Here is a 14,089-nt window from a genome sequence, read left to right as displayed (position 1 = left end):
TAACAATACGTAACACCACTATAAATGAATATGCGCCGACTGGTACTTTTGATGGTGACAATGATGAAATGAGAAATTGGCGCAATGAAGGACTACCTAGAGACAATATGTTACCACTTCAAAACGACAATATTCACAATTACTCAGTAATAGCTAAAGAAATCCGTGAAGAATTTCGTGATTACTTTGTTTCGGTGGAAGGTGAAGTTTCTTGGCAATATAAACATATTTAAAATAATGGTAAAACTTCAATAAACATACATAATTTAAAACTGTAGTACTTTTTTACTTACCAATAAATTATCCTCGGTCCCTGATGTTATGTTTTGATCAAATATAAACTTAATTAAATCAAAGTATTCTTACGAACTCTTATAGGTCTAATCAGTACCCTGACCACTTTTCCTTTTTTTCAATTTGTTCCACTCCTGGTTTGCTTGAGTGCGGAGATTATGGAGTTTTCGTTGAATTTCAGCATCAGTTGTATTAAATTCTTCTGCTATAAACTTTACTGCCTGCTGTTATTTTTTTGATCTCTATATATTTTTGATTTTATTGCATGCCACAGCTCCGGAAACCCTTCAAAAATACTTATTAATTCGCACGTATCTTCTTTGGACCATAATACACGTTTGCCCTCCATTTTGCTTTTCTTGCACTATTTAACTTGCACCCAACTTTCATCAAAACGGAAAAGAAATTATAACTTGCTAAAGAACTGCCCTGATTTGTTTAGACCTGCAATAATTTATGACGCAAATACTTGACCGCAAGCTTTGCTACTTGCTGGGAGAGAACTCTCGGACACTGTTTACATTATGCAAATTATTTGGAAGTGCTCTCAGATATAAACTTGCGATAGTTTTACTTGCTCGTGTAAATTAGGCTTTACGATTAAAAATATTTTTAGCGATGCAGCGTTGCCGTTTATACCAAAAAGTAGTATCAACTTTGGTATTTTAAATGGAATACCCTGTATATTATTTTACTTTCTGATCCGGTATCACTTTATGATTGTTTTTGTATAAGCTGTTCCTATCCCTATCTTTACTGGTTTTCGAGAAATTAATTGTTTTCTTTATTTTTTGACCAAAACATTTATCTCCAAATGAATTTTTGTTACTAAATTTTTTGATTCCAAATTGGTAAATTCCAAAAAATATATTATAATAAAAACAAAATAATATATACCTTATTTTTTAATAAAAATAGATACGAAAATTTAAATAACAATTAATTTTAAAGTAAACATTCTTTGCAATAGTAATTAATTAAGTGACTCCCGTCATACATATATCAGGATAATATATTACAAATCAGATCAACGTAAAAAACAAAAAGAAAATTGAATATAAAAGTAGAAAGTAAACATAAATTTTATAAAGAAAAACAGCTATCCTGCCCGGCTGAGCTTCATTATCTGAGACCCTGTTGTTTTCATTATTTCCAACTTGCACCGCATCTGCATTCTCACAATCTTGCTTACTTTCCAAAGAGTCGTTTATATTCGGAACTATTCTTAATTCCTCCAGTTTCTTGTGGTGTAACCCTCCTTTTTGCACCACCACTTGCTTTTTGGTTTCACCTTGTTTTCTCTGAGCATACAACCTTTCATACACGCAAGCGTTTAGTTGCCCTCTTAAAAGCGCATGGCTGTATCTCCTTGTTTTAGTTGGAAGCTCATTGGCTGTAACCCTGTAGTCTTTTGACGATTTCGGCTTTTCTAATTGCTGGCGTTTATGTCGTACCATTTGAGGTCTGGCTTTTGCTCTTGATTGGTCAACATCCTGTTTTGATCCTACAATATTAGGAGTCAATTTTTCTCGAGCGGCTTCCCTCATTAATTGAAGACCGTATTGTTTAAGCACTTCGTTCTGCACGATTTTGTAATGATTTTCCTGACTAATGTGGGGATGGTAATTTTTAATCCAACTGTATATTTCCAAGATTGTTGGAACTATTTTCTTTTCGTGTAAGGAAATCATTTTGGTTTACTCAATTTGGTTATAAGATGTTTCACTCTCGAGCACTGAACGCAAACTGACCACTGCCTCTTCAAACTGTTTACGAAATTAAGTATGAAGGCATAACTGGTAGGTCCAAAATTATAAATCCGGGAATCCAGGTAAGGTAATTAATATATTTATACCCTTATTAGTAATTTCCCAAATCCAGGTTAGATTCAGACCTATTAAAGTGTAATAAAGATAGAAAAGGCCCACTTAATCCTCTTATGTAATAAAATTTATTGACTCAGGTACCCAGTATTCTTCGGGGAAACAATAGATAAAGAGATTAGCAATTCATTGATCCAACATTTTATATTATTTCAAATAAGTATATACTTTTCTTAAATAAAGCCAATATTGAATATACATACCCTGGTATCGGCTGAGTGACATCATCCTTATGTGGCATAACTAAAACGTTATTTTTGCCAAAAAGTAAGGCAGCCCTGGAGTTTTGATGTAAACTTTCCACGTAGTCTTTGGCTATGTGTTGAGAGTTATTTCTTGACAGTATGTTATCTTCAGACGAGGTATTTAGGGATCTTCCGAAGTTCAGGATAGGCCTTCGCACCGGCGGCGGTGTAGAATGACCGCTGGAAATTCGATGCATTTTTACCTACAACAAGAACGATGATTGTTAAATAACTAGATAAATCATAATAGGCATGAGTTTCAAGCAAAAAGTCTTATTTAAGTTTTCATCGAGAAGTGCAAGATTTTCTGAGTGGTGATTAAAAATATAAATATGACATGAGAGAAGAAACATGGTTTTCGTCAGTTTCTCGAAAATGAACTCGAAAAATTAAAATCTAACAAAAGAAATGTTTATACAAAAATGTAATCCATCAGAAAAGAAAATATTGGTTTTTGTTTTATTTCTGTAGGTGCAATAGGTGATGAGTTATGATTTTCTGAACTTAACCTCTTCTAAATCAAAAGAGAACAACACAGTCTCGGTCTCAAAAAATTTCTTTTATTTGTAAAAGCGGTGACACGTGTTTCGCTCCTAAGAGCATCATTACGTCTTTAACGCAAGTCAAAACTGGACTTTTCTTCGCTCTTGTAATCTCTAGCTTCTCTAGAAGATCCAGGTGTTTGCCCTTCTGGCAGTCATGAACCACTGCCACATTATTGGAGTAGGAAAAATTATGACCTGTTGACAATAAGTGATTGGCAAACGCTGACTGACAACGTACTCCAACTTGGAGAACTTGTCCAGCAGCAAATTTTGAAATACCTGGAGGCCAGTATTTCAAAAATTTTCAGTATATTTTTCGAAAACACAGGTCCTCTGGCGGTCTGTTGGCTCAACGTCATGCATGTTTGAACTGAGGCTATCGAGAAATATGGTGAACCGCGCTCTGGATAAAAGCATTCAATAGGGTCTGGCATGAAAACCTCTTAAAAAAACTGTATTCTTATGGTTTTCCACCAATTTCTCATCGCTTGTCTTGGAACCTTTCTTCCATCCAGGTTGTCGTTGATGGACACACCTCGTAAAGGTTTCGAATTAACGCTGATGTTAGAGATGCATCTGCTTGATGCTCAGAGATGCATCTTGTCCCCTACCCTATTCCTGGTATACCTCCTCTACAAGACTTCTAATCCAATTTACAACTTTGCTGATGACAGTACATAGGTGTCTTTCTTTAAATCACCCAACCAAATGACATTAGCCAACGTCCAGTGCCATAAACTTCAACAACTACAATGCCAACCTTAACATCATTTTGGAGCGGGGTGAGTGCAATCTGATTGAATTTAACGCAGCAGATCATGTAGCGAGAATAGCTTAAGCAGCTTCTCAAGAACTTGGGGTTCTCTTTAAAATGAGAAGGCTGTATACACTGCAACAGCTGTTAATGCCTTACAAAGCTAGAATTGCCCTTACATATGGAGCTCTATACCCAAACATACTTTGAATTTAATCCAGAAGAGGACCACACGTCTTATAAGAGATCGAGAGATAACTAGAACCTTGGTACATCGACACTCCGTTTTATGAAAAAGTCTATGTCTCTGGAATCAACTTTCAAGGCACGTCTTTCCCGACCATTACAACTTGCAGAACTTTAAGAAAAATATCCATAGACCTCTTCGTAGTACTGGCGCTACTCGAATACTTGAGAACCATAGAGTTTTCCCTTTTGTGCCAGTTTATTCGGTAAAAAAGTTATTACGTGATAGGATTACAATGAATACAGGCAGTGTGTGCAAAATGTCCTTATGGCCCCGATTTCTCCCAAAATACTTTGAAAAAAATGGTGCAGACCCAATTTGTTCGTGAAGATGCTTGATTTGCTTCGCCATTCAATTGCCATTCGATCTATCAATTTTAAAGTTCATTCGAAGCTCGAAGCATTTTTTTAATAGACACCGCTATTTTTGACACCGGTTTCGGAAAAAGCAAACATTGTTAGGTCTAGTATAATTTTTTTTGTAATAAGTCTTCTGAAAACTCTAAAAGCGTCAAAACAGATTTAAATTATATATATAAAGATTATATAATATTATGGTTACAGAACACCTTTCGATTGACGAGTTAAACCTTTACAAGGAAAATAAAACAAAATTTTGGTGGAATGGCGTATGTGATGTGTGAAGGACAGAAAGTGATAGTGAATTCGCTGGAACATCTAAAAACACTGCAGGGTGTTTGGAAGCAGTACAGTGGTGTGATTAATATGATCTATTTGTGTGCATTTTAAAAGTCAGAATGCTAACTAAGGTAAGTTCACATTATCTGCTTGCTGAGTTAAATGGAAATAATGGTCTTATTTTGTTTATCTTCACGAGTCTGCAAAATACAGAGAAATGTATGTATCGAAATAATTTTCAACGAAAAAATAGCTTTACCCAGTATACTGTGGATTTGGGTGCTAATCCAGAATATGTTTGGTACTAATAACTTTGCCACGTCCATTATATAGTGGTTTTGGTGAGTAAATTTAATATTATTTCCATCAAAAATTAAATATTATACCATGAACATTTAAATAAAGCCAGTTTTTGTGTATCTTATGTACAACTCAATTCTACATAGGTTTATGATCATTACTATTATTGGTTGATTATAGTGAAGGGTAATTTTTAAATAATAATTATGGACACATATCACCAATTCCACTCCAAAGATACTTGAAGGCAATTTCGAGTTTAGTTTTCAAGTATGGTCTTCAAATTTTAGATCTTCGTTAATAACAAGACATAAAAATCGAAATTTTTCTTTATTATAAATACATGAAGTCATCTAATAAAAGGCCATAAACATTGCATCTGAAACCCAAAACAAGAGTTTTATCCACACTGAATGACACATCGGTTGTATCGGTTCCTATTTCGCGGATTGACATGACGGTATAAAAATAAGAAATTAAGTTTTTCCCCTATTTTCTAAATCATAGTTTCGTTTCCAAAATAGAGTTTGGATCGCTTGGAAATAGTGTTTTTTATAATATTCTAATGGTGTAATATACTTTTTTAACTAGTTAAACTAATGTTGTAACTATTTTTCTCTACTAATACGAAAAAAAAAATGTTTTTTTCGTTTCTTTTATAATTTCAAAGCTTTTATTTGCATTATGCCCTTGAGCGTCAAAGGATCTTTTATCCGGAGTTTCCATTTTCAAAGGTCGTGTAATAATTGACGAGAAAAAAGTAACTTTTAAAAAGCGTGAATGCATTAATTAAGTGCCCCGCACAGTTAATTAAATGGCGCAAAGAAAATGTATGACGCTTTTAAAATATGCATTTTTTTTTGCTTTATAAGATTTATGCTCGTGTGGAATAACAAGTTCTCTTTGAATAATTTTTAATACAGTTATAAGAGAAAACATTTTTAGAGTCCATGCAAGGGAATTAAATTAAAATTTATTACTGATTGTTCTATATTTCTTTAGGTATATAACACACTTTTTAGAATAAAGGCCAAATCGCCAAGAGTTTCTATGCAGTCCCTCCCCCTCCCACTTTGCTGTGCTTCTAAATCAGTAAGTTGAGTTGCTTAAAGGGAGGTGGTGTGTATATATGTAAAAAAAAGTAGGAGCCCCTGACGCACTCCCGTTTCAACTTTTGTTGAACTCTTTGGTTTTAGCTCCAGAGATATGATCCAAACAAGTAAATATTAAAGATATCAATAAGTCAGATTTTGAGAAAAAAAAACAAAAAAAGTTATTTTAATAGAGCGGAGGCTGTTAATACTGCCATTTATTTACCTGAAAAATAGATGACCTGCAGTTGGTTTGATAGGTAAGAAAACCTCATTTGAAATGTCTTTTAACAAAAAGCTAACAAGAGTTTTTGGAACTTCAGTTATCATTTATGGTAAAAAAAAGAAAAAAAAATCAGTGGGTCACAGACTAAGAACCCTGCATAGAGAACCAGAAGTAATAGCTTCAGGGAGTTTACACTCAACTTAAACCTGAGCTTATTCTATTAACGCAGAGAACAGTAGTAGAAAGTGAGGAGAGCACTGAAAGCTATGGAAGTGCACTCTCGAGTATACGAAAAGAAAATACATTAAATTTGTATTTGAACGAGAAAACGCCAATAAATATGACTGACAAAAGTCTTTGGTAGTCCCAGGAGAGTCTATCAGCCTACATTTTTCAATGATTATGTGACCTACATACGCACAAATACTTCCAACTTACATGATAATCGTTAAAAAGACGCAATTTCGAGACCGAATGTAACCTTAGGATGGAAGTAATTGCCGAAGGTAGTACTCAAAAATATGAGAGATATATTCAACCTTTAGTATGTCGTTTGTATTGGCAGCAAACAGTTGCATGGATCACCTACTAGACGATGGATGCATAAACCGAGTACTGGTGGCCCGCCGACAGCAAAAATAATACTCTCGTACATTCGAAAAATATTGAATTCTATCCCATGTTAAAACCAAAAAAAAAATTGTTCGAAAAGTAATTTGCATCTCGCGCGCGCGTTCAAAACAGTAGAGAAATCAAGAATTTTCTAGCACGATGTGAGCAAGCGAGATAGCAATAGTCCCGAAATCCCGATTGCTCGCGTAGGTAGATACACGAAGCTTCCAGAGTCGTATGCGCAGTATAAAACACATGTATAAAGCTTGCATGGTGAAAATTGGAATCGTATGTCGGCCATCTTGCTTGGCAAAATTGACAGGAGCTGACAGAAATGACGTTGACATTGACTAATAGAACATCATTTGTCATATCGTTCTAAGTTTGTTTTTGATTTCAATGTATGTTGTTTCATGTATGCTTCGTGCGTTTTTAAATTAATAACTTTTTTCCCTAAAAAGTTATTATCAATTAATATTTTAATTGATTTGCAGCAATTCCAGGGGTCCGGTAAGAAAATGTCATTTTATTTATTACCCTTATTTTTTTGTATCGTTAATTTTTAGTCTGCAATAAAATCAAATTCAGTTGGTTTCAATCAAGATGTTTCACCTTTCAAATTTTTAATTTTTAACTTGATTGTTATAAATATATATTACAAAATTTCTGGCCTCTCATTTCCTTTCGACAATTAAAAAATTGATTAAAATTTTCATGTAAGTATCCTTCATGTAAGAACGGTTTAGATGAACATAGTAATAAAAGATTTTTCAATTTCCTTCAGTCCCCATTATAAGAAAAACATGGAGAGAGATATGCAAGGTAAATTTTATTAAGACTTTGAGCTATTTCTTTCTTCTTCTAAGGTTTGCACTACCTATTTTTTAATTTTATTTCATGCTCATATCATACCACTTCCTATGTTCAGTAAGACAAGACATATGTATAGAGACTAACAGAGCTGAGCACCCAGAATGGATCAGAGTGAATGTTTTTGTTATAACTTAAACTTAAACTTAAACTTAAATTTTTTTTTCAATATTATAGTTCCAAGTTATGTTGTTAGTATTATCGGAGACTAACAAATATATGCTATGTATGTGATATGTGCCATACTATAAGTAGTTTTCATTTTCAAAAAGACTATTTGGTATTGCAGATAGATATATTGTTTTTTTAGACAATACTCTGTTATAGAATTTTTAATTCGTTTTGAGAATATGTTTAATTTTTCTTTAAGAAATAGAAAGAAATATATATTAAATAAAGATAATTCATTCAGCAGTGAAATTCAGACTTTTTTTACAAAGAAGATTATTATACATTTTTATACAATATTTAATTTAGGTGTAATTATAATTTATGTATGTATTTTTTTGCTCTTTATGTCTGGGTCTGGCATGTTTTGTTTTTAAATCATTTTTAGTAATATAGATTATGTATTCTTTTAACTTGTGTGAGTTTAGTACATGGATGTTAGTAGTTATATGTCATTAGTCTTAATTATAATCCATAAAGATCATCTTAATTGTCTGCTAGGTGAACTATATACACTGCTCAACAATCGAAGTAGATATTATAAAAATCTGCAATTTTAGTTTGCCAATGATTTACAATAAAACAAAATTAAATGTAATAAATAAATCTCTATTAAGTTCAGTCACAATAGCCCCAAAAAAATTAAATAAACAGATATCTCCTAAAAAAATTAAATTTATAACACACAACAGGAAAAATTAAAATAAAATTAAACCCTGCTTTGTTGAAATTCAATACATTTCAACAAAGCAGTAGGTATGAGTTGGAATATTGTTCATAAAAGTTACTGTGTTCTATTGCCCACCGATTTCTGCATGCACGATGTTCCCCCGTCAACCGTGGATGTGTGGCACGTCATCGGGCTCTTAAATTGGACGCATGTAATCTTCTTCTAACAGTCTGATTAGAAATTATCCTCTAGCTGTTAATTCTTGAAGCCGTAAATGTTCGGTTACTGTTATATAGCGGTCTTGAGCATGAGTTGTAGCACATTCTCGGCCTCCACCATGCCTGTAAGCTGCAGACCCAGTCTCTACATTCCATGCACGACTCACGACACTTTGGGACACATTTAGCCGGTTAGCAACTTCTTCTTGAGTTAGGCCCTCCTGTAGCCAACGTACTAATTGCTCGAGTTGCACTGTTTCTAACCGTCGTAGAACCATTATTTTTAAGAAAGTAAAGAGATTTATTGGTAACAATGAGAATAATAAAGTCTCTACAAGCACTTTGATGTGACTAAATTGTTAGGATTTTGAAACCGAATTCATGGTACTGTAAGTTTTTTTTAGATGCTGTGTTAATCCCCCCAAAATTAGAACGCAACATTTAGAAGCCAGGACCTAGTAAAAAACTTAAGGTTAAAGATGAAAATCGGTAGTTTCAAGAAATTTGGACTGAGAAATTCTTTTTTCTATGGTCGAATAACAAAGTCGCTTGTTTAATTAAGAAAGCAAAAAATGTTGTCCTTAAAATGGGAGCCTATTGGTCAGCAAGCTATGCTTACAAAACCCATCCAAGATTCAGAAACAGCTACAGAAGTTAGTTATGAAATTTTTCGAATGATCGCAAAGCGAAGTCGCCCCTTCAATGATGGCGATTTTGTAAAAGAATGCTTTGAAATTGCCGCTAAGAAAATGTGCCCAGAAGCAGCAAAAAAGTTTGAGAAAATTCAACTAAATCGTATGACTATCCAAAGACGAATTATGTCTTTGTCAGGTAATATTGTGGAACAATTAATTGAAAAAACTAAGATCATTAAATTTTTTTCATTAGCACTCGACGAATCCACTGATATTAGTTCCACAGCTCAACTTCTCATATTCATACGAGTTACTCAAGATTTTGAAGTCTTAGAAGAGTTATTAGGAATGTGTTCATTAAAAGGTCAAACCAAAGGAGTTGATATACTTAATGTACTTTTGGATGAGTGTTCAAAAACTGATTTGGACTTATCAAAACTATCTGGAGTTGCGACTGACGGAGCTCCTTCGATGATTGGTGTCAATTCTAGGGCTAGTTACTTTGCTCAAAAAGCATCTGCAAGAAAAAAACATAAACGCTGAAGATCTCATGCAGTTTCAATGCATTATACATGAAGAAGCCCTCTGTTCTAAAAAAATTGATTTTCAAAATATCAAGCGAATACGGAGATTTACTGTATTATGCAGAAGTAATGTGGCTAAGTCGTGGATTGACATTGGAACGATTTCTAAATTTAATAGAAGAAATTAGAATATTTATGGCGGAAAAGCAAAGGGATGTTCCGGAACTTAAAAATCCTGATTGGTTGTGTGATTTGGCTTTTTTAGTTGACATTACAGATCATTTGAATGTCTTTAGCACGCGGCTTCAAGGTAAAAATCAACTGATATCTTACCTCTACACTCATCTATCATCCTTTCAATGCAAGCTGACACTTCAGATCACAATTGAATTCTGGAAATTACAATCATTTTCCGAATTATAAGAAAGTGACTGAAAAATTCAATAAAACTGAGATTAATTTTAGTTATATAGAAAAACTAGATATTTTGATTCAATCTTTTTAAAACAGATTTTTGCAGTTTAAAAAAGTGAAACCTCTGTTAAATATATTCAGCAATCCTTTCACAATTTCAGTTTAAAATGCGCCAAAGTCAACAACGACCACCAAATTCAACCAAATTCAACGAAGGAGACTTGCTGAACTTTTACCGCTGCATTGATAAAAATATGTACAAAGAGTTGCGCATAAACGCTCTGAAATGTGCCAGCTTATTTGGTTCTACCTATATATGTGAACAAACTTTTTCAATACTAAATAATAATAAAACAAAAAATCGAAACCGCCTTGCAAATGAAATATTGGAAGCAGTTTTACGTGATGCTACAAGTAAATTTGAGCCAAATGTAAAAAAGATTGTAAGCACTGTGCAGTGCCACGCTTCAAATTAAGAAATTCTTTTTCAATTTTAATAAATTATTATTAATTCTTTATTGTCCTTATATACCTGTACTTCTGGCAGCCGGCCCGTTATCAGTTCATGATTTGCACAAGTGACCCCTTTTAGCAAACTTTACACAAGAGAATTATTAAGAAATATTTTTAAAAACTGCCCCTAGTCTTAATAAGTCTGTGCATGTACTAGAGCGTGACAGCAAAAAATTAAAGTTAATTTTTAATTTAATAAAGAAGGTGAAAAGTATATATTGGTGCTTTGAATTATCCAAACCACAGATTTAAAGAGATATATATTTTTTTAAATATAGTTACAATTTCTTCGGTTGATTGTGCGTAGTTTTTTCGGTGTATGTGCATACTGTTTGTTTCTTTTTCACATGTATTTTATATCCAAGCATGTTATAAAAAAGTTGTGTTAGTTTCCACAAAAACTTTGAAAATGCACGTCACGTTATGTTATATTATTTATAACATGAAGGAGTGTAGGAAACTTTAGTGCTATGTTACAGCACCGAAGGCGACATATACGTACATATTGTCACTGTGGCAAGTTAAAATAAATGAGGGCACGTTTTGCTAAAGTTTTAATGATAAAACTTTTGTTTTGTTACTGAAATTCTTTATATTCGAGCGCTTCAGGGGACTTCTTAATGTTTATTTGGAAAACATAAGATAGATAAAAATGCATGATGGTAATTTGTATGTAGATTATTTAATAAGGGATACTTAAATTGAAATTTATTCAAAATATAGTAGTATTATTAATTTAATAGTACAAAGCAAAATATTATTATAAACATTTTCGGTAAATTATTATACTTATTTTCGCATTTCATTACAAACTACTACTAAACTAAAACCGAATTTCTTCATTATGTTATTACTACTGTAATTGATTTGAAAATCTTTGTGAGCATATCTAGTTTATATAGACTTACAATTATTATTGATTTTATACGACTTTTTTGTTGGGTAACTAAACCGCTCTCTTTAAATAACTACTACGTGGATTACTTTTTTATCTCTAAAACTCATTATTGCAATAATACTGTCAATATAATCCCTCCAGCAGTTTCCCTATTTCTATTTGCATATTTTGCGTTTGCAATATAACTATTTGCAGTACTTTTCTTAATTCATAACATTTCAACATGTATTTTCCAATTAACATTTTCATCTAAGAGCATCGCCCTCTCCCTCAAGTATTTAATGCAATTTACCCTTTTTAGCTTTATTTTCACATTCACAGTCACGATTTTTTACTTTAGTTTTCTGTATAAATTGTAATTGTACCGAATTACTGCAATTACTGATGAGGTATTTTTCTGTTTAAGGCTGAAAGGTATGAATTTGTCTTCTTTTATATTGAAATTGGCTGTGCGTACTCTGCAATCATGCTAACATGTCACAATTAAATAATACGGGAACCGTTTAGATCTTGTTTTTAAAAAAAATTGGGATAGAAGTCTCAATTGCATCCGAAGCATTTACGAATGTTATACAGCGTCACCTAGCTTATAAATTATCACTTACATTAGTAATCTCAAATATGTTTATTGTCATTTAGATTTTAAAAACTGTGATTACAATTCTATGAATAACTTTTTTGCTTCTATTCCTTGAGAACAGGAGTTTCATACAACTGATGTTAATAAATGTGTCAACTATGTTTGCAGTGTTAAGCATTATAAATCATCTAAATTTCCTTCCTGATTCAGTCGTAAATAACAAAATTTGGTGGTTTAACAAAAAAGATGGTTTGGAGCTTAATATTAAAAAATGCTTAAGCATTTATTTTGATCATTTTCTAAGATTAGCTGTGCATCATTACACAATAAATGGCTTGGTTCTCAAATCATGTGCCTCATTATTAAGACTGCCCATAAGGGTATGCGTAATCTTGGTTTTATTGTGCGTAACTGTGGTAAATTATCTGTCTTTTGTGTCAAGATGCTCTACTAATCAATTGTTTGTTCTGGGCTTGAATATCCTGGGGCCTCATAGTCACCTTTTAATTCTAACTATGTGGAAGCAATTAAAGCCTAGGTTCAAAAAGTACTTCTGCGTTCCCTTGACTTCAAGACTGACATTAAAATTTACCAGAATTTTTACATTAATTATAAGATAATAGAGGATATATTTAATATCGTCTTAAAACGAGAAGGACTCGATCAGATTTACTTACATTTTATAAGATATTAAATGGAATTATTTATTGCCCTTATATTTTGAAAATTGTACCATTCAATATTAATCAATATTAATAATAGATGTCAGAATCCTGCTATGTTTCGTTTGCCTTTCCATCATGCTAATTACGGATTCTTTTCTCCAATCACCAGAATAATGAAAGTGTTTAATGAACTTATTCTTGACCCCTTCGTAGATAGGTCTATAGTTCATTTAAATTGAGATTTTAATTGGATTATGTTAGTTGGTATTTGCCACTTATTGTTATTAATATTATTATTATTATCAAGTATTTTATTTTATTCTGGTATATTGGAGGTACCGTTAAAAGAAATAAATAAATTGAAAAAAATCGCAGTTAGTATTTTTTTCGCTTAGAAAGCTATGGTATAGCCACTTCCTAACTTTTATTAATATCCTTAGTAATGTTATGTTCCCAGTTATGCCTAGTGATAATTAATGTCGTATCATTTGTGAAACAAAAGATAATTTTTTTATCAAAAATATTGTTACGCCTGTTCGTTAGATGTGAATAAAACAACCGAAAATGCTCAATTAATTTATTTACAAACTTGACTACGAAAACACAATCATTCACGGCTACTAGAGATATTTATTTCTACTGTACGTATTTAGAACTATTATACAATTGGCATATCTTGTAATTGGACCTCTTGTAGAAATATCAATCAACAGTTTTCTTCAGAGAACGACGTTGGGGAATATAATAGCATACCAGTAGACCTGAAGACTACTACTAACATGCTGCGAATCATCCTCCAGTCCAGATTGTCGAGTCCGCATGCGAGTGTGGAAATTGCTAAGCTTCTCAGATCCTCGGCAAACAACTCCTCCTTTACAGAGCATAAAGCATCCCAAGTGTATAAAAACTTCAGCTGTTCCTCGAGATATTTGTAAATCTTTAGCTACACACAATGTGCCAAAGCATACCCAGATAGAGCAGTAAACAGATCTTGCTGTACTTCACCGGACACGCCGTACCAAGTCTTTCGGCCAGTAGAAGGATAACCCATAAATTCATCGAATGTGAAATCCGATTCTGATTGGATTTGTAGTAGCGC

The 14,089-nt window shown here is 32.8% G+C and overlaps 1 protein-coding gene across 1 annotated transcript in view; it reads right to left on the bottom strand.

Moving 5' to 3' along the window:
* The window catches only part of LOC126738494 (small G protein signaling modulator 1-like), a 159,287-nt gene that overhangs the window by 82,143 nt on the left and 63,055 nt on the right, over positions 1–14,089 (bottom strand). The window contains exon 5 of the mRNA XM_050443861.1: positions 2,381–2,625. Within this exon, the coding sequence (XP_050299818.1) occupies positions 2,381–2,625 (245 nt within the window). The remainder of the gene's footprint in view (positions 1–2,380; positions 2,626–14,089) is intronic.

The sequence above is a fragment of the Anthonomus grandis genome, chromosome 7 (assembly GCF_022605725.1).
Source record: "Anthonomus grandis grandis chromosome 7, icAntGran1.3, whole genome shotgun sequence".
NCBI classification, from domain to species: Eukaryota; Metazoa; Arthropoda; class Insecta; order Coleoptera; family Curculionidae; genus Anthonomus; species Anthonomus grandis.
Note: the sequence above shows the minus strand (reverse complement) of the source record. Positions and strands in the feature narration are given on the sequence as shown.